General features: G+C 36.5%; 1 protein-coding gene across 1 annotated transcript in view; it reads right to left on the bottom strand.

The window, feature by feature from the left end:
* Positions 1-19,901, bottom strand: part of LOC103255025 (ELKS/Rab6-interacting/CAST family member 1) — a gene marked incomplete at its 3' end in the record, with an annotated part of 346,229 nt that overhangs the window by 285,614 nt on the left and 40,714 nt on the right. Inside the window, exon 6 of the mRNA XM_021709939.1 lies at positions 3,240-3,407. Within this exon, the coding sequence (XP_021565614.1) occupies positions 3,240-3,407 (168 nt within the window). The remainder of the gene's footprint in view (positions 1-3,239; positions 3,408-19,901) is intronic.

Below are 19,901 nucleotides of genomic sequence, written 5' to 3'. Positions count from 1 at the left end.
GCAAGAACCTAGAAGCAACCATACTGTCCATCAAAAGAGGACTGGATTTTAAAAATGTAGTACAAATACATGATGGAATACTACGCAGCCATAAAAAACAAAATCATGAATTTTGCAGCAACCTGGATGGAACTAGAGTCTATAATACTGAGTGACCTCTCACAGAAACAAAGATCTGAGTATCACATGTTCTCACTCATACAGTGTACCTTGATCATCCAACATATTACCATAAGAAAATGACTGACAGTGGAGGGAAACTATGGGGGGGGAGGTGGGACTAATGATAGTAAATATCTGTCTGGGGACGGGGAGACAACTCTTATCAACAAGGGTGCCTGAGCAAAGCATATTTGTATACCTAACCCTTAGCTGTACCCCACAATATCATAATAAAAATATTGATTATTAAAAATAAATAAATAAATAAAAGTAAAATATATGCCCCCATGACTTATGATCTAATGAAAGTGATAATTCAACATGTCACCAACACTTTGGGTATAATCAGCCTATAGCAGACAAAGACATTGGTAACACAGTAGTGAATCAAGTCTTTGGGCATCAAAATATCTTCAGAAACTCACACTGTATGACACTAAGTGACATAAAACTCATACTGTATGACATTAAATCACTTCTCACATACAAACTCAATGACTACAATAACCAGTGAAATTTTTAAAATGAATATTTTACTAATAATATCCAAAAGAATAGTTTAATACGAAACTGATCCCAAAAGGATTATGAGTTATTACTAATCATAGCAAAAATTACAAAGTAATTTCTAATCCACTAAAAGTTGTCTGGTCATATTCCTTACCAACATACCAACATGGCTAGTAAGAAATAAATACATAAGAAGCACAATAGAAGAAAAATATATAATGATCAAGTATATCAGAAATGAAAAAGAAATCATTTGATATTATAAGGTCTAAATTAACCCACTTTCATTGTTGCAAAAAAAAAAAAAATGATAAAAATCTGGTATCCATAAAAGTATCCAATTTTGATGACACACTCCTTTTATTTAGATGAATACTTTCTTAGCATAACTACCAGTTTTAACCCAAATGCAAGCATCATACTTGTGCAAGAAACTAAAACCATTCTCATTAAGATCAGGTATAAGACAAAGACATCCATTATCACCACTATCATTTTAGCATAGTTTCAGATATACTGGGACATGTAAGCAGAAAAGAGAAAAACATGAGGCACAAACTTTAAAATTAAAGACAGTAAAGCCATCACTGTTTAAAAAATCAATCCAAACCTTAAGAGAATTCAGTATAGTGACAAAGCACAAAACTGATATACAAAAATCACAAGCCTTCATACATACACACAAGCAGTCAGAAGACATAACAAAGTAACACTTTATAACTAACAGAAAACTCAGGAATACACTTAATAAATGCATAAGATCTATATGAGGGAAACATTAAAAAATTCCAGTGGAACACAAAACCTGAATTCATGGAAAGACATACCCTATTCTTGTTGATTCTCCCTAAATTATTAAATGCTACAAATTGTATGCAATCTCCCCCCCCAAAAAAATGACAAAGGATTGAGGGTAGGGGATGAGAAAAGTTGATTCTAAATTTCAACTGGAAAAACAGGCAAAAAAAAAAAAAAGCTAGAACATTTCTGGGGAAAAAAGAAAGCAGTGCCATAGACAGAATTAGCTATTAATATATTAGAAAACTAAACAATGGTACTAAATGCAAAGACAGATCAATAGAAATGAAGAGACATTCTAAAAGAAAAGTATTGAAATATGCCATAAAATCCAGAAACCTTAAAACATTCACTTTTTTTTTTTTTTTTTTTTGAGTTGGAGTCTCACTCTGTCGCCCAGACTGGAGTGCAGTAGCCGCTCCCGGCCACCGCAGCCTCGACCTGCTGGGCTCAGGCGATCCTTCCGCCTCAGCCTCCCAAGTAGCTGGAATTACAGGCATGTGCTACCACGCCCGGCTGATTTTTTGATTTATTGCAGAGATGAGGTCTCGCTGCCCAGGTGGGTCTCGAACCCGCAGGCTCAGGCAATCCACTCACCTCAGCCTCCCAAAGGCACGGGATTACAGGCTGAGCCACCGAGCCCAGCTAAAACATTCACTTTATAAATATTTTTTAAAGTCTGATTACAAAGACACACACACACACACACACACACACACACACACACACACACACACAGAGAGAGAGAGAGAGAGAGAGAGAGAGAGAGAGAGACAGAGAGACAGAGAGACAGAGAGAGAGAGAGTCAAAAGTCAAATAGAGCTGGGTGTAGTGATCTTAGGCCCAGGAGTTTGAGGCCAGGCCTGGGCAACACAGCAAGATTCTGCCTCTTTAAAAAACAAACAAGCCGGGTCAAAGAGTAAAAAGTCTGATAACATACTCTGTAGACAGTACATGGAGAAAACAGTACTTTTCATATACTGACAATCTCTTTAAAGTTACTTGACAAAATCCATCAAAATTATAAACGTATATCCTTTCACCTAGCAATTCTACTTCAAAGAACTTATTCTGGAAATATATACAAATATGTATAAACTAAATATGTACAACATATTTTTATTGCATCATCATTTTATGTAAAAATAGAAATTTTGAGCAAAATTAATGCCCATGAATAAAAACTTTACTAAATAAATTAAAGTACATCTATATAATGCCATTAGTAACAATAATGAGGAAGCCCTTGGGAGGAGTTCCAAAACATATTAACTGAAAAAAGGAAAAAAAAAAAAAGCAGTAAGGAATGATAAGATTTGTGTACACATACACACACACACACGTTTTGCTTGCATATGGATTATGGATGTGTGTGGAAGTCACTGGTCTCACCTTTAAATTGTCATCTTTTTAAACACATAAATGAGTCCATAAACTATACTAATCCATGACAGTTCCAGTGAAAAACAGGAGGGACAAAATAATGTCAGTTCAAACACTCTGGAAATTTACAAGATACTTTTCAGAAACAGCATGGAAAGCACTGCTGGAAGACACTAATAGTGTTCACTTTAAAATTTTAAAACCTGAATATGCAGAGTAGTTTTAACAATCTCACTATTGCAACAATGGTTTCAATTACTAATCACAAAAATATAAACTGATACAATCCGAGGAATGAGAAACACACTTTGACAGCAGTTAGGTATAATTCAGTGGTAGAAACGTATGAGAAGTGAGCCACTAAACGCAGAACACCTGCACCGTACCTTCTTCTGAAGAACATTAACCTTCCGCTCCTTCACATCCAGCATGTCCTTGAGGTCGTGTATCTCTCCAGCTTGTGTCCCCTTCTCCTCAGCCATATCCTGGATTTGTTTCGTCTTTTTATTCAACATGGTTTCCTTTTCTTCCAAACGCAATCGAAGAGCATCCACCTAAGAATGTATGATTTTTACAAGTGATCAGTTGAAAAGAAAATAATGTAATCTCTTTCAAATAGATGTGTCATAAAGAGGTTTTGTCACTTCTCTAAAAGTAGAATAATCTACAACTCTGTTTCTCTGTATTCAGAGTCCAGAGCGCCCACAATTACGTGGTAGAAACTGTACTTCCCTGTTTCTCAAACTTTATGTGCATCGGAATCACCTGGAGGGTTAAAAAGATTGCCAGGCCCAGTCATCAGTTTCTGATTCAGTGGGGTTGGGGGTCAATATTAGTATTTCTAAAAAGTTCACAAGTGAAGCTACATCGCTTTAGAAAATCTAAAATTAGGTGAAAAGAAAAAACAAAATTACCACCAAGCACAATACTTGTCTATCTGGTAATACAATCTAGCCATAGGCTATGATACTTTTAGGACAAACAACTCCATAATGCACTTAGATATCCATATAAGGCAAAAACAAAGGCCTACTATTTAGACACCAAGACTAACCAGCTAAAGTCTGGTATCTAGTAATCTTTATCACTGAAGATTAACAACTTTCATTAGATATAACTTTAAAATAACAAGAAAGCTGGGCTCGGTGGCTTAGCCTGTAATCCCTCACCTTTGAGAGGCTGAGGTGAGTGGACTGCCTGAGCCCGTGGGTTCGAGACCCACCTGAGCAGGCAAGACCTCATCTCTACAATAAATCAAAAAATTAGCCGGGCGTGGTAGTAATTCCAGCTACTCGTAAGGCTGAGGTGGAAGGATCGCCGGAGCCCCGCAGGTGGAGGCTGCGGTGGCCAGGAGCGGCCACTGCACTCCAGTCTGGGCGACAGAGTGAGACTCCAACTCAAAAATAAATAAATAAATAAATAAATAAATAAAATAACAAGAAATTAATGATATTTATTTTTAAATCCATTCACAGCATATTTCATTAAGCTTTTAGCCCCCCATACATACTCAGATATCAAATTTGTTTTTTGATTTCCCACCGAGAATGAACAATTCAGCAATTAGTTAAACATTTGGCTATATCTAAAACAATGCTATATCTAAGACAACAGGAAAATAACATGAGTAGTATCTGCAAGTCACATAGGGAATATTTAATATCCACATTAAAAAGTAAAAAAGATACAGGTAAAATTAATTTAATAACATCTTATTAAATCTACAATATTGCCATTTCAAACACACAATCTATACAAAAAACTGTTTATGATCTATTTACATTCTTTTTTTCACATCAAGTCTTCAAAGTTCAAAATATGTTTCATATTTATATCACACCTCAATTTGAGCTAGCCACATTTTAAATGTTTAATAGTGACATGTGGCTGGTAGCTACCACAATGGACAGTGCAAATCTAAGAAAATAAGTATGTATCTATAAAACATCTCTCATCTTTAACTTGTCCTATATTATTTTTACAGTCTGTGGATCAACCCACAAAGAAGAAGCAGGTAAAATAAATAATATTTCACATTTAGAATACATCAAAGCTCTTAGAAAGATCTAACACAGGTTGAGCATCCCAAATCTGAAAAATCTGAAAATTTTAAATATCCAAAATGTTCTAAAATCTGAAACTTTCTGAGCACCAACATGATGCTCAAAGGCAATCCTCATTGGAACACTTTGGATTTTCAGATTAAGGATGCTCAACCAGTCAGCATGCAAATATTCCAAAACTGGAAAGAAATTCAAACTCTTAAACACTTGTGGTCCCAAGCATTTCAGATAAGGGATATTTACACCTTGCACTGTACCTAAATGACAAAGTACTGAGAAGCAGTACTGTGTGTATATAGTGGTATTTACTTACCATCAGTAAATTATGGAAAATTTCTTAGAAAACTAGTTTCATTTTAGACTGCTATTAGTTAAGTCATTAACTACTTACAATTATGTCGGACTATGCAGGAAAGGAAAAACATGTAGATAAACCATATTTCACTCTGCTAAACTATTTCTCCCAACCACTTCTATGCCACCAGTTTCACCAAGCCATAAATTACAAAAGCAATATTTTTAGGTCCCATTTATAATTCTTTTTTTTTTTTTTTTTTGAGTAGTAGTCTCACTCTGTCACCCAGACTGGAGTGCAGTGGCTGCTCCTGGCCACCGCAGCCTCGACCTGCTGGGCTCCAGCAATCCTTCCGCCTCAGCCTTCCGAGTAGCTGAACTACAGGCGCGCGCTACCACACCCGGCTAATTTTTTATTTATTGTAGAGATGAGGTCTCGCCAAGTTGCCCAGGCGGATCTCGAACCCACGAGCTAAGGCAATCCACTAACCTCAGCCTCCCAAAGCGCTGGGATTACAGGCTGAGCCACCGAGCCCGGCTCCATTTATAATTCTTGACCACGGATTCTACCATGTTCCATCAGTAGACATTTTTTCATCTTTATTTTACTTTAATAAATGATATATAGCATCATTTAATAATGTAACCTTGTTATAGTCTAGAAAGATCTATTTGAGAATTTTCAAGTTCTAAAAATCTTTGTTTTCAATCACAAACATTATTTATTCTCCTACACCCATTAAATCTACCGTCTGTAGCCCAATCTCTGATCTATCACCCCTACCTTTCTTGTCACTCACCTCTATTATGGTTTTATTTGCTTTTCCCCCAGCTTAAGCAATCATTTCAAACACAGCTTCATATCATCTTGTTTTTTTACTCATACCTGTTTTTCTTTACTTCTGTATTAAATAGTTTTCTTCATTCTACCCCTAGACTTCTGAAGCTTTTTGCATGTGGTCATGTATATTTTCGTCAACCATATAAGTGGTCTCCCCCTTATCTACAGAGGATACATTCCAAGACCCCCCCCAGGGGATGCCTGAAACCACAACTCTACATATATTACGTTTTTTTCCTCTCCGTATATACTTATGATAGAGTTTAACTTCTAAATTAGGTACAGTAAGAAATGAACAACAGTAACTAAAAAAAAATAGAATGGTTATAACAATATGCCAGCATCACTGCTCTTGTGCTCTGCAGCCACTGTTTTGACTATAAGTAAACAAAAAAGGGTTATTTGAACACAAGCACTACAATATTGCAATAGCTGATCTGATAACCAAGACTAAGTAGCCAAGGGGCAAGTAGCATTTACAGCATGGATACATTGGACAAATAGATGTCCAGGGTGAGATAAAGCAGAACGGTGTAAGATTTCATCATGCTACTCAGAATAGCATTCAAATTTTTATTTTATTTTTTTTCTGTCTGGATCTTACTCTATATGAAGTGTAGTGGCATAATTACAGCTTACCACAGCCTCTAACTCCTGGACTCAGGTGATTCTTTCACTGCAGCTTCCTGAGTATTGGTACTACAGGAGCACACCAGCACAAGTGGCTAATTTCTGGTTTTTTTTCTTTGTAGAAACAAGGTATTACAATGTTGCCTAGGTTGCTCTCAAGCTTTTAGGAGCTCAAGCATTCCTCCTGCCTCAAACTCCCAAAGTACTGGAATTACAGGTGTGAACCACTGTGTCCAGCCCAGAAGAGCATGCAATTTAAAACTTATGAATTGCTTGTTTCTAGAATGTTCCATTTAATATTTTCACACTATAGCTGACTATAAGTAACAGAAACCATGGAAGGAGGGGACTACTATACACAATAAATTTAAAATCCTCCCAGTTCTATCCTCAGGCATTGTATTTTCTTCCCTTGCATGCTACCAGTGGAAAGTGCACACTCTTTTATGGCAATGTGGGAAACTGGGACTTAGAGAAGGTAGAAAACCCAAGATCTCACAGCTACAAATAAGTGACAGAGCAGAGATGTAAGATTAAGTGGTCTTGTCTCCAGATCCTACACACTTAACCAATAACCCTATGGTACACACCTTTACCAAGAATCCACAGCATGAAATTCAAGGTCTTCCATGATCTGATAGGCCCAATCTACCACCACTGCCTTATCTTTGCCATATACCTCCTCACCCCACTTCCAGCAACTCCCTATTCTAGCAGTACAGCTATTCTCTGAATAAATACCATACTGTCTTGTCTTCTTTGTCACTGTTCACATTTTGTCCTTATACTTGTAATATTCTTTTTAATTTTTTTTAAAGATGTGGGGTTAGGCATATAAGTGATCATCGTTCAGGTGAAGTCTGGGCCTCCCACTAGTCCTCACTTCACCTGGTTTGGGATCAGGTACCCTTATTAATGTTATGTGCCCACCCCTTTCCATGGCAGTTATCCTCTACTGCCAATCTCTTTCATGTAGTATTATGATAAATGTTCAGGGTCCACGTATGAGAACATGTGGTACTCAGTTATTTGTTTCTGTGATAGATCACTCAGTATGACAGACTCTAAAATCCATCTAAGTTGTTCTTAAGTCCATAATTTTATCCTTCTTCATGGCTGTGTAATATTCCATCATGTACACGTACCATATATATATATTTTATTCAGTTCTCTTTCTATGGGCAGCGCAGTTGGTTCTATGTTTTTGCTATTGTGAATGGTGCTGCAATAAATATGCGTGTGCAGGTATCTTTTCGGTAAAATGATCTGAGTTCCTCGAGGTATATTCCCAATAGGGGGATTGCTGGGTTGTATGGAGGGTTGATAATTAGGTCTTTTAGAAATCACTACACTGCTTTCCACAGAGGCTGTACTAGTTTGCACTCCCAACAACAGTGTAGAAGTGTTTCTTTTCTCCACATCCTTTCCAGCATCTGTTGTTTTTTGAGTTGCTGATGATGGTCATCTTGACTGGAGTTAGGTAGTATCTCAGTGTGATTTTGATTTGCATTTCTTTGATGGTTAGTGAGGCTGAGCATTTTTTTTTCATGTATCTGTTGTCTACTTGTATGTCTTCTTTTGAAAAGTGTCTATTCATCTTTTGCCCACTTTTTATTAGGGCTGTTTGAGTTCCTTGTAGATGCTGAATGTTAGGCCTTTGTCAGATATACAGTTGGCAAATATTTTTTTCCTATTCTGTGGGCTGTCTCCCTACTCTCTTCATGGTTTCTTTTGTGAGAAGCTTTTCAATTTGATGAGGTACCACTTGTCTATCTTATCTTTTATGGCATGGGCTTTTGGATCAGGAATTGGTTGCCTATTTCAATTTCTGCTGGGGTGTACACTCCTGTGTTTTCTAAGATTCTTATCATGTGAGGTTTTACATTTAGGTCTTTGATTCATTTAGAGTTAATTTTTGTGTATGGTGATACGTAGGGGTCCTGTTTCATTCTTCTGCATGTGGTCAGTTAGTTTTTCTGACACCATTTACTGAATAGGTTCTACTCTCCCCTGTGGTTGTTGGTGGAGGCTTTGTCAAAGATGAGTTGGTTGAAAAATTGAGCTTTTGCTTCCTGAACCTCTATCCTGTTCCATTGGTCTATATACCTGTTCTCATACCAATACCAGGCTGACTTGATTATTTTAGCCCTATAATAAAGTTTAAAGAATTCAGATCACCAAAGTAAAAGCCCGAATAAGGGACATAGAAGACAAAAATATCATAGGAAAAAAAAAAAAATCAACAAAACAAAAAGCCGGTTCTTTGAAAGGATAAACAAGATTGATGGACCCCTAGCCAGACTGAACAGGAAAAAGAGAGAAAAAGCCCAAATAAACACAATCAGAAATGCAAAAGATCAAGTTACAAATGACCCCCGAGAAATATAAAAGGTTACGGAGATCACTATGCCACCTGCATGGAAACAAACAAACAAAATGGAGGAGTTTCTGGCATCACACAACCTCCCAAGATTGAAACAAGAAGAAATTCAGACCCAAAATAGACCAGTAACAACCCGGGGGATTGACAATTGACTCCATCATAAGAATGTTACCTTAAAAAAAAAGCCCTGGACCAGACAGCTTTCCAGCAGAATTCTACAAAACATACAAGGAGCTGATGCTGATCCTACTGAAAGTATTCCAGACAATCGAGAAAGATGCAAGTCTCCGCAAATCATTTTATGAAGCTAACATCACATCACACTGATACTAAAACCAGGGAAAGAGCCAACAAAGAAAGAGAAGTACAGGCCAAGATCCCTAAGGAACATAGATGCAAAAATTCTCAACAAGATTCTAGCAAGTCGGATCCAACAACACATTTCAAAAATCATCCACTGTGACTAAGTAGGCTTCATCCCCAGGATGCAGGGCTGGTTCAACATCCACAAGATCATAAATGTAATTAAATACATCAACAGATGTAGAAACACGAACCACATAATTTTATCACTAGATGCAGAAAAAGCTTTTGACAAAATCCAGTATTCCTTCTTGATAAAAACCCTTGAACACAAGGCAAAAAGGGAACATACCTCAAAATACTATGATTAACCCACAGCCAACATATTGCTAAACAGACAGAAATTGGAAGCATTTCCTCTGGAAACCAAAACAAGATGAGGCTACCCACTCTCACCTCTCCTGCTCTACTTGTAATATTCTTAACTCCTATCACTTAAAAAAAAATTCTGCCTACTGAACACATCTTCCAAGGCCCTCTTCCTATTCTACCATTTGAATAAGTTTTCCAAACTCCCAACAGACAACTACCATCTCCCTCCTCTAGTCTCATGGTACTTTATTATAGAACTTAACATTTTTTCTCACTATGTATCTGTTACCACATAGAACTTCTATACTTCTTAAAGAGAGAACCATATTTTGCTCAACCTTTTATCCTAAGTAATCCTATCTCACTTAAAACAGATAACGCTGCAAAGTAACTATTATTATCCCTACTTTAAAGAAGATAAAACTGGGACTTAGGGGAGTTAATTTACCCTATATTACAGAATTAGCACATAAAACACCTTAAGATAAAAGGCTAGATATGACTTCAAAGATTATGATCTGTTATCATATACCAAAGAATACCAGCATAAAAGGAACAGAGGTGATCTATAGGAAATAATATGAATAATATGTCAGAGGAATCAGGAAAGGTTTCTGAAAGAAGTAATGTCTGAATTGGTTTTTGAATGATGAATAGAACATCATGAGATATGAAAGGGAAGGCAGAGAGAAAGACAAGATATTCTAGGGAGAGGAAACAGAATATTTAAAAATATAGAAACATGAAACATCATGATGTACTTGTAAATTCTTTTGGTATTGTTTAGCATAAAGTAAAAGAAGCAAGGCAAGAGAAAAGTCCAAAAAGATAGATCATAAAGGCCTTGACTGCCAAAATAAGATGCATGAATTTTATCCTGCTTACAAATGGAAGATAGCAAAGACTTTTAAGCAGGAGAAAGTCATGGTCATATTGTACTACAAAAAGATTATAGTGAACTGGATATTGGGGACACGAAGATAGATCCCTGTCTTCTGCAGAAGTTACAATCTAATAGAGAAGATAGTTGCATATATAGACCACATAAATATTATACAGAAAGTGCTACAATAGAGGTGTACAGATTGCTTTCTTAAAGTGCAAGGAAGGAACCCCCCAAAAGCTGGAATTTATTTATTAAAAATTATGCATTTATTTGTACATGTTTAAACTTCAGTCACCTTCAAAGTACTCTCCATTTGATGCAATATACCTATCAAGACACTTTTTCCACTGCTCAAGAGTTTCTGAACTCATCCATTTTGATTCCTTTTAATGCTTCTGCCATTTTTTGTTTCACTTCTTCCACAGCAGCAAACATTTCCTTTTGAAGATTTTTTTTCATCCAGGAAACAAAAAAAAAGGCGCTGGGGCAACCCTGGGTGAATAGGGAGGGAAGGGCATGGGGCTAATGCCATTCTTCCATTTTTAGTCAAAAATTGCTGAACACTCAGCATGGTGTAGGCAGATACACTGTCATGGCAGAAGAACCAGTCACCTTTTTGCAAAACTCAGGACATTTCTTCCACAACACAGCCTCTCACAACAACACTAGCTGGAACACTGATGATGATGGGTTCACAGAACACTTACCTAGGGGGAGAAGCCTGTACAACAAGGGGCCCACCCTCTAAAAGATAATTCTAGGTTTGGGGGCATTTCCCCTCTTACAGAAAAGAAGTACTTAACTCAGCTTGCTGGAGAAAGCTGAACAAAGTAGGGCGAATGAGCAGAAGATGGCTGGTGAGGAAGATAGTAACTCTTTAAGCAGAGATATCACAAATAATGAAGATTAGAAAGGATGTTCACTTCTCAGGCAGCTAAAAACAGAGAACTGCCAAAGCACAGACTAGGAGATAAGTTAAATGAGGCACACCTGAAAACAAGGTCCCAGTTATGGAAAGTCATTAGTGTCATGCCTGGGAACTTGAATTTTATTGGTTTGATAAAAGGGATAAAAGAGAGAAAAGTCAACGATGGGTTCCCAGGTTTCTGATGACTGGATGGGTTATAACTTTTGAGAGAGAACAAGAAGCTTATTTTTGGAATATTTCTTCATGAAATATACCTCAAAAGCCTCCCTGGTAATATGCAAAATATCTGGTAATGACCTGAAAGTATCTGATACTGAAATACCTGACAATTACCTGAAAACAAACTAGAAACTCAACTGTTTTAGTTCTTAAGACTGCCATAGCAAGGTATCACAAACAAGGTAGCATAAAGCAACAGAAAGTTTTATTCTCTGAGAGATCTGGAGTCTAGAAGTCTAAAACCAAGGTGTCAGCAGAGCTATGCTCCCTCTGATGGATTGGAGGAAGAATCTTCCCTTGCCTCTTCCTTTCTTCTGGCGGCTCTGGCAATCCTTGCCTTGTAGATGATACATCACTCCAATCTTTGCTCCATCTTCACATTATCCTCTTCTCCGTGTCTTGTATGCCCTCTCCTCTTCTATAAGAATACCAGTCATTGGGTCTAGGGCCTACCCAATGCAGTATGATCGCATCTCAATCATTAATTAATTGCATCTGTAGAAATCCTACTTCCAAATACGGCCACATTCTGAGGTTTAGGAAGACACTGATTTATGAGGGACACTATTCAACCCACCACTCCTACTGCTACAAAATACCCAAAAAAATGCTACATTAGATATAACAAACTTCATTTTAAATTCACAGATGAGTACACATATGCACATGAACAAATGTGTATACACAAAGACACAAAAAAAAAATCACTAAATGTTGAAAATGGAGACCAAAAGTCCAACATGGTAAGTTTATAATAGAAGTGACACCTGTCCTCCTGATTTTTCATTAATTTACTTATGTGATCTAGAAAACTGGGTTTTGAAGAAGCCTCAGGAGGCAGAAAACAAGATCTCAGAGCAACACAAAATGGGGTGGGAACAGAAAACCAAATTCCAAGCCCCCATTGGGCAACTGAACTAATCCTGGAGGAGCCTCAGGCACCCAAATGTTCTGAAGGTTCCCTCACAGCACCCATTCTCAAACTCTGGTCTCAGAACTCCTCAACACTCTTAAAAATTATTAAGGATCCCAAGTTATTAAGCTTTTCTTTATGTGAGTTATGTCTACCAATATTTATCATGTTCAAAATTAAAACTAAACAGTTTTTGAGTATTTATTAACTTAAAATAACAAGTCTTTTATGTTAATAAAACTAACATACTTTAATGAAATAAACATAAAGTCCTGCCCCCAAATAGTAAGAAGAAGACAACTGTTCTAAATTTTTGCAAATCTCTTTAATATCTGGCATATAAATAGGGGAGAGGAAGATTAACCTTAGACTAAATGCAGTTGTAGTACCATCTAACAATGCTTAAAAGACACAAAAGAATAAAACGATTTCCAAGTAGTTTTCAACATCACAAAACAAAGTTCAATAATATGTATAGGAATACAAAAATGCCTAGCATCCAACAAGGTAAAGCCCACAATGCCTGGCATCCAATCCAAACTTACCAGAAAAGCAAAGAAGCAGGAAAATATAACCCACAATGAGGAAGGAAATCACTCAATGAAAAGTAAAACCTGAAATAACGCAGATGATAGTATGACTTCACTTATATGTGGAATCTAAACAAGATGAACTCAAAGAAACAGAGAACAGAATGATGATTGCCAGGAGCTGGGTGTAGGGACAGGAAGGGACACTGGGAGATGTCAGCCAAAATATATAAATTTCAGTTTTAAAATGAATAAGTTCTGGGTGTCTAATGTACAGCATAGTGACTATAATTAATAATGCTGTATTATATGCTTAAATTTTGTGAAGAGAGTAATCTTAAATGTACTCACCACAAGAAAAATTAAGTTAACTATATGAAGTAATGGATGTGCTAACTAACTTGACTGTGGTAATCATTTGACAATATATACTTATATCAAAGAATCATGTTACATACCTTAAAAATGTTATTTGTCAATTACACCTCAATAACTCTGGGGAGTAAGCCAGAGAGGAAGGACTGAACATCAAAGTTGAGGCATAAAAATATTTAAAAGACCCAAATCAAACTACAAGAGATGAAAACTACAATGTCTGAGGTGAAAAATACACTGAAACGAGATTAATGACAGATAAGACATTTTAGAAGAAAAGTTTTGTAAAGTTGAAAACACAACAATAGAAACTACCCACAATGAAAAGCAAAGAGAAAAATGAGCAAAACAGACTAACCCCACAAATACCAAGATTTATTATAAAGCTATTATAATAGGAGCACAAGATTGGTATAGAAATAAACAAATACATCATTGCAACAGAGCACAGAAACTAACACACACCTACAGGAAAATTTTGAATCCTAACACACTCAATAACTTTTTTTTCTAATATACCATATAATTTAATGAAAAAACAAGCCATAGATGGGGGAAATATTTACAAATCATATATTTGATTTTTTTAAAACTTGAATATATAACTCTCAAACTCATTAAGAAAAAAAATGTTTAATGGGCAAAATATATAAATAGATACTTTGCTATAGAACATATTCAGATGGCAAGTGAGCACTTGAAAAGAGCACATGAGATACCACCACACATTATCAAAACGACTAAAATTTGAAAGACTGACCACACCAACTATTGAAAAATATGTGGAAAATGAAACTCTCACACCCTAGCAGTGGGAATGCAAAACTAACAACCACTTTGAAACAGTCTGGCAACTCCTTAAAAAGTTAAGCAAGCCGGGCTTGGTGGCTCAGCCTGTAATCCCGCGCCTTTGGGAGACTGAGGTGAGTGGATTGCCTGAGCCCGCGGGTTCGAGACCCACCTGGGCAGCAAGACCTCATCTCTACAATAAATCAGCCGGGCGTGGTAACACGTGCCTGTAATTCCGGCTACTTGAAAGGCTGAGGCGGAAGGATCGCCAGAGCCCAGCAGGTCGAGGCTGCGGTGGCCGGGAGCAGCCACTGCACTCCAGTCTGGGCGACAGAGTGAGACTCCAACTCAAAAAAAAAAAAAAAAATTAAGCATACAACAACCTACCCCATGATTCAACCATTTCACGCATATGGCCACACAAAGACTTGTACACAAATATTCACAGCAGCTGCATTTGTACTAGTCAGAATTTGAGAACATACAAATGTCCACCAACAGGTAAATGGATAAACAAATTGTGGTATATCCATAAAATGGAACACAGTTCAGCAATAAAAAGAAATGAATTACTGATGTACACTATAACATGGATAAATCTCAAAATTAAGAACTGATACATGCTATAACATGGATTACTCACAAAATAGTTATGCTGAGTGAAAGAAAAAAAAACAGTATATACTGCATGATTTCATATATATAAAATTCTGGAAAATGCAAACTAATCACAGTAATTGAAAGCAGATCAGTGGCTTCCTGGAAAGGATATGGGGGTAAATAGAGAATGTTAAGGTGAAACAGTAGGAAGGGATTCCAAAAACATACATGGAAACTTTTAAGAATAGAGATAACATTCATTATCTTGACTATGGTGCTGGCTTCACAGAAATAGATATCAAAATTTATCAAATTGTACATTTTGAATGTGTGTAGTTTATTTTACAACAAAGCTTGTTTGTTTGTTTTTTAAAACACAGTTAGAAAGCATAGTATTGATGCAGGAATTAACCAATAGGCCACTGCATCAGAAATGGGAGCCCAATTACAGACCCACACATACATACCTACACATACAGGTACTGCTTCGGTTTGAATGTGTCCCCTCCAAAATTCAAGTGTTGCCAATGTGATAGTATTCAGAGGTAGGGTCTTTAAGAGGCGACCAGGCCATGAGGGCTCCTCCCTCATGAATAGGATGAAAGCCCTTATAGAAGATGCTTCAAGGCAGCATTCAGTTCACCTGTCCTTATGCCTTCCACCATGTGAGGACACAGTGTTCCTTCCCTCTGGAGGATGCAGCAGCAAGGCACTACCTTGGAAGCAAAGAGCTGCCATCATAAGTCAACTAAACCTGCCAGCACCTTTACCCTGGAGTTCTCAGGCACCAGAACTGTGAGAAAATAAATCTCTGTTCTTTATAAATTACCCAATCCACAGTATTTTGTTACAGCAGCACACAAGGATTAAGGCAGATATCAATCAGTACTATATAAAACAGAAGTGAAAAAAGAGTATTCAACAAACGATTTTTTGACTAGTTACCCACTGGAGAAGGAAAAAGATCCAAAAGAATTTTTTTTACAATACAAGGATACAAAATGAAAAATTATATTGATAAATTCAATTATGTTAAAATTTTAAATGTCTGCACATCATGATGTCATTCTAAAGTGTTTGTTGTACTATCTATGGTTTATATGCCTCAAATATTTCCTAAAAAGAATACTAACCATTTGCACTCGGATGTCCTCTCTGAAGGGACATCGTAAATCTGAGGGGACATCATAAATAGCAAACCCCTTACATGTCCTCTCTCAGGGGACATAAAGAGACTGCAAGTGATTATACAGAACTTATGCCAGCATAAATTTTTCAAAAATGTATGTTTCCATTAAGTTTTCCGCTCAAAAACAATGAAAAAATCTATGTCATATTTGAAATTTGTCAAGGTTCTAATCGATCAGTTGAGAAGTGGTTTTCAAGAATCACAAATGCATCCCCACATTGTCTTTGAACAACATACTGAACAATAAATTACATATTATTAATGTAGAAGGAAGAAAATGAGACTGCATTGTCTGCTTGAATAGAAAAACACCAGGTGGAAGACATCAAAGAAATTACTGTTGCACAACACGTATCCATGAACCTGCAATGCATGTCTATGACTGTTTCACACATAACCACACATTAGAAAAACATAAGATATAAAATTTTTTTGTCACAAATGAGTTTCTCAATCTCCAAAATTCCACGATAAGCCAAATAGCATGACAATAAAATAACTGGTTCCAACAAGCTAATATGAAGTGATTCGTTTTTCACTGTTTCGTCAAAAAGTACAGTCGAGTTGCTGGTAAGTGATCCAGGAGATGTCTCCAAGTACAAAGGGTTAAAGTAAGTACAGACACACTGATATTTGCTTTAAAAGTGTAAATATTTTGTGAATTGGACAAAATTAAATGTGACCTTTTTTTTCCTGTGCCTAATTTTATTTTATTTTAGAGATGTGAGGTACAATACAGGGATAGGTATACAAATATTCATTATGCAGGTACCATTGTTGATGAGGTGTGTCCCTGCCTCCCCTGGCAGTTTCCCACTACTGCCAATCCCTTTCTTATAGTATTATGATGACTACTCAAGGTCCGCTTATGAGTGAGAACATGTGGTACTCAGTTCTTTGTTTTCATGATAGATTACTCAGTATTATAGACTCTAAGTATGACCTCACATTAACTTTGATTTTCAAAATGTAAGACCACTTACAATGAGACCAAAACAATTAAATACTTAAGTATAAATCTAACAAAACACATACAGGATCTGTATGCTGAAAATAACAAAATGCTAGCAAAAGAAATCAAAGATGACCTAAATAAATTATTCCCCCCTAATACTATATGAAATATAAACTAAGTGTTAATATGTGTCAGGATTGTCAGTCTACTTAATATTTTCTTCTGGAAAAAAGGAAAAAGAAAAGTTTACTCAGCCGTGATCTAAAAATATGTTTTACTAACAAACCATAGAACTACAATAAGTTAACCTTAGTAAATCCAACCAAGAGATGTTACAGTAAAAATTTCCATTTGGGGGGCTTGAATCCTGAAGACTTGAGGGCAAGAATTAAAATCCAACATAAAACAAAAATGGATTACATGATTACCACTGAGTTCTCTAAAGCCCATTTCCATGGCACAAGACAGCTAAAGTCTTTAAGTTTTTCTCTGTCTTCATCTACTAAAAATCAGCACTACTCCCCAAGTAAAGGCCCAAAAATGAAATGTCAGAATAGACTGAATATTGATTGATTCAGTCAGGACAACTGCCACCATAGGGCAAAGACTTTGGAATAGGAAATTCAACAACCAGTCTGCTCAAGATGCCAAACGACCCACTGACCCTTATCCACTTGGCATTCAGGCACAGCTCAAGCCAACCTGTGTCACTACTAATCCTATTTGAACAGTATCAGATTTGGTTCCTATTAGCCGAATCCATTATAGGCATCAGTCAAGGAGAGTGAAGAGGTGCTTACTGAATCTGTTGATTCTCTGCACAGTTAAGGAAGTCAAAGTCATAGAAAAGCACACATGTCAGAAATTTTAAAATAAATAAATCACATAATCATTTGCATCTACTTTCTACAGTCTACTTTGTATTTCATATATTACACATTCTTCTTCTAATACATCTAATAAATAACCACAAGCAAAAAACAAAGCTGCTTTCTAAAAAATATTGTTTTCACCCAATATCCCCTAAATACACAATTAAATTCTTCCTATAAAGGCAAAAAGCCTAGACATTTAAACCTGAAAAGAAGTCTTAACTACCTAATTTATTTGTCTCTAGTTCTTCCAAGCATCAATTTCAGTAAAATAAAAGGCTTCCCATCTGCAGGTCAGAGATCATAACACAGCAGGAAAACACCCCTCATCACTTTCAAGTGTTTTTCATTCTGATGGTATGAATATCTGACAGGACAATATTTGTGAGACCCCATACTGCCGCTTCTTTACAAAAGGTACCCAGATGCCTAAGCCGCACTTTACATTGGATCTGTGATTCAGTTAAGTGACCTGGAAATCTGTCAGTGCTGACTGGTCATAAATACCTGCAAGCCCAGCTTGAGAGAATGTCAAGTATGAGACTCATAGGAATTGATAACTGAAAAAGGTAAAGAATGAGAACTCTTACAAACATACAAACTTGTGGTATAAGTGTGAGTAGAAGTGTGGACTTTGCTTTCAAAAATGTTTCATATCATAAATATTAAGCACAGAAGTTGCTTCAGTGCTACCATACCCTTTTATCACCAAATGACGTTTTCTTTACTAAGTATTCAATTCAAATCACCTGTGTACACTTTTTCTTGGTCTGCTTTTTTGTACAGTACAGAATTTAAATATGTTGGTCTGCAGATTTGAGATAAAAACGACCACAAAAACCACTTTTCTACTACTAGATTAATTGCTCTGAATTCTACATTGATCTTTCTGGTTTGGAGTGAACTGAATTTGTGCTATAATTTTGCGTGAGGTCCATATTTCGCAAACCACAAAAAGCATATTCAGGAAAACCCCTCAAAGCCTAGCAGGACACATAGTCATCACCCTAACACCACTCTTGGCAGGAGGAATAAGACCTTGTTTATTCACATCAACTGAGCTGCAGGAACAGCATTCATCTAGCTTGCCAAGCATCAAGGTCTGTGGCAAATAAGTTATGCCAACTTCAATAAAAATAGAAAGTTTTTCTCTACAAAGTTTCCTCTAGCAATGGAAGTGAATAGAAAAATGGATACCCTGCTGTTTGGCCTCTCATTTCTGGTCAAAAATTATTAATTAACCTAGCTTAACCTCCCTTTGTTTTACACCAGTAAACAGATTTACCTAAAGCATGTTAGTGGCAGTAATTAAATGGAAAAATGCCTTGCTTCCTATCATTTTTCTCTTGGCTTTGCCAATGCAACGTTCTTGCTTTCTAACTTTCTGATCCTATCTTTTCCATTTTCTCTATCCTCTGTCATTTTCCCCTCTTCACATCTCACTGTATGTTAATTTCCTCTGGAGAAACCAAACCAATCCTAAGACTTTACCACTACCATAATGACAGCATCCAAATCTTTATTTCTAGTTCTAAAAACCTAAGATTCTAACAATATCTGCTATTTAAGCCACATTTTCCATTAATTAGTTTAGGATTTTCTTAAGAATTTTTTCTTTTAACCCCTCTCACTCAGAGACATCTCGTAGATCATCTACCAGCAACCTGACCATACTTTTTTACAAAATAATGAAAAACAAATCACTAAATATTAAACAGTATGGCGTTGGAACCAATTATTTTACTGTAATGATACTTGGCTAATAATGGAATTTGGGACATTGAGGAACTCATTTATGACCAAAAAAAATCAAAATTTTATATTTTATATTTTTCTAATGTGTGGTAACTTGTGGAAAGTCCCCAACATGCATTGCAGGTTCATGGATGCATGTCGTGCCACAGAA

The sequence above is a fragment of the Carlito syrichta genome, unplaced genomic scaffold (genome assembly GCF_000164805.1).
Source record: "Carlito syrichta isolate Samal-C Ts95f unplaced genomic scaffold, Tarsius_syrichta-2.0.1 Scaffold287765, whole genome shotgun sequence".
Classification (NCBI taxonomy): Eukaryota; Metazoa; Chordata; class Mammalia; order Primates; family Tarsiidae; genus Carlito; species Carlito syrichta.
The sequence above is the reverse complement of the archived record's forward strand: the minus strand, read 5'-3'. Positions and strand labels throughout refer to the sequence as shown.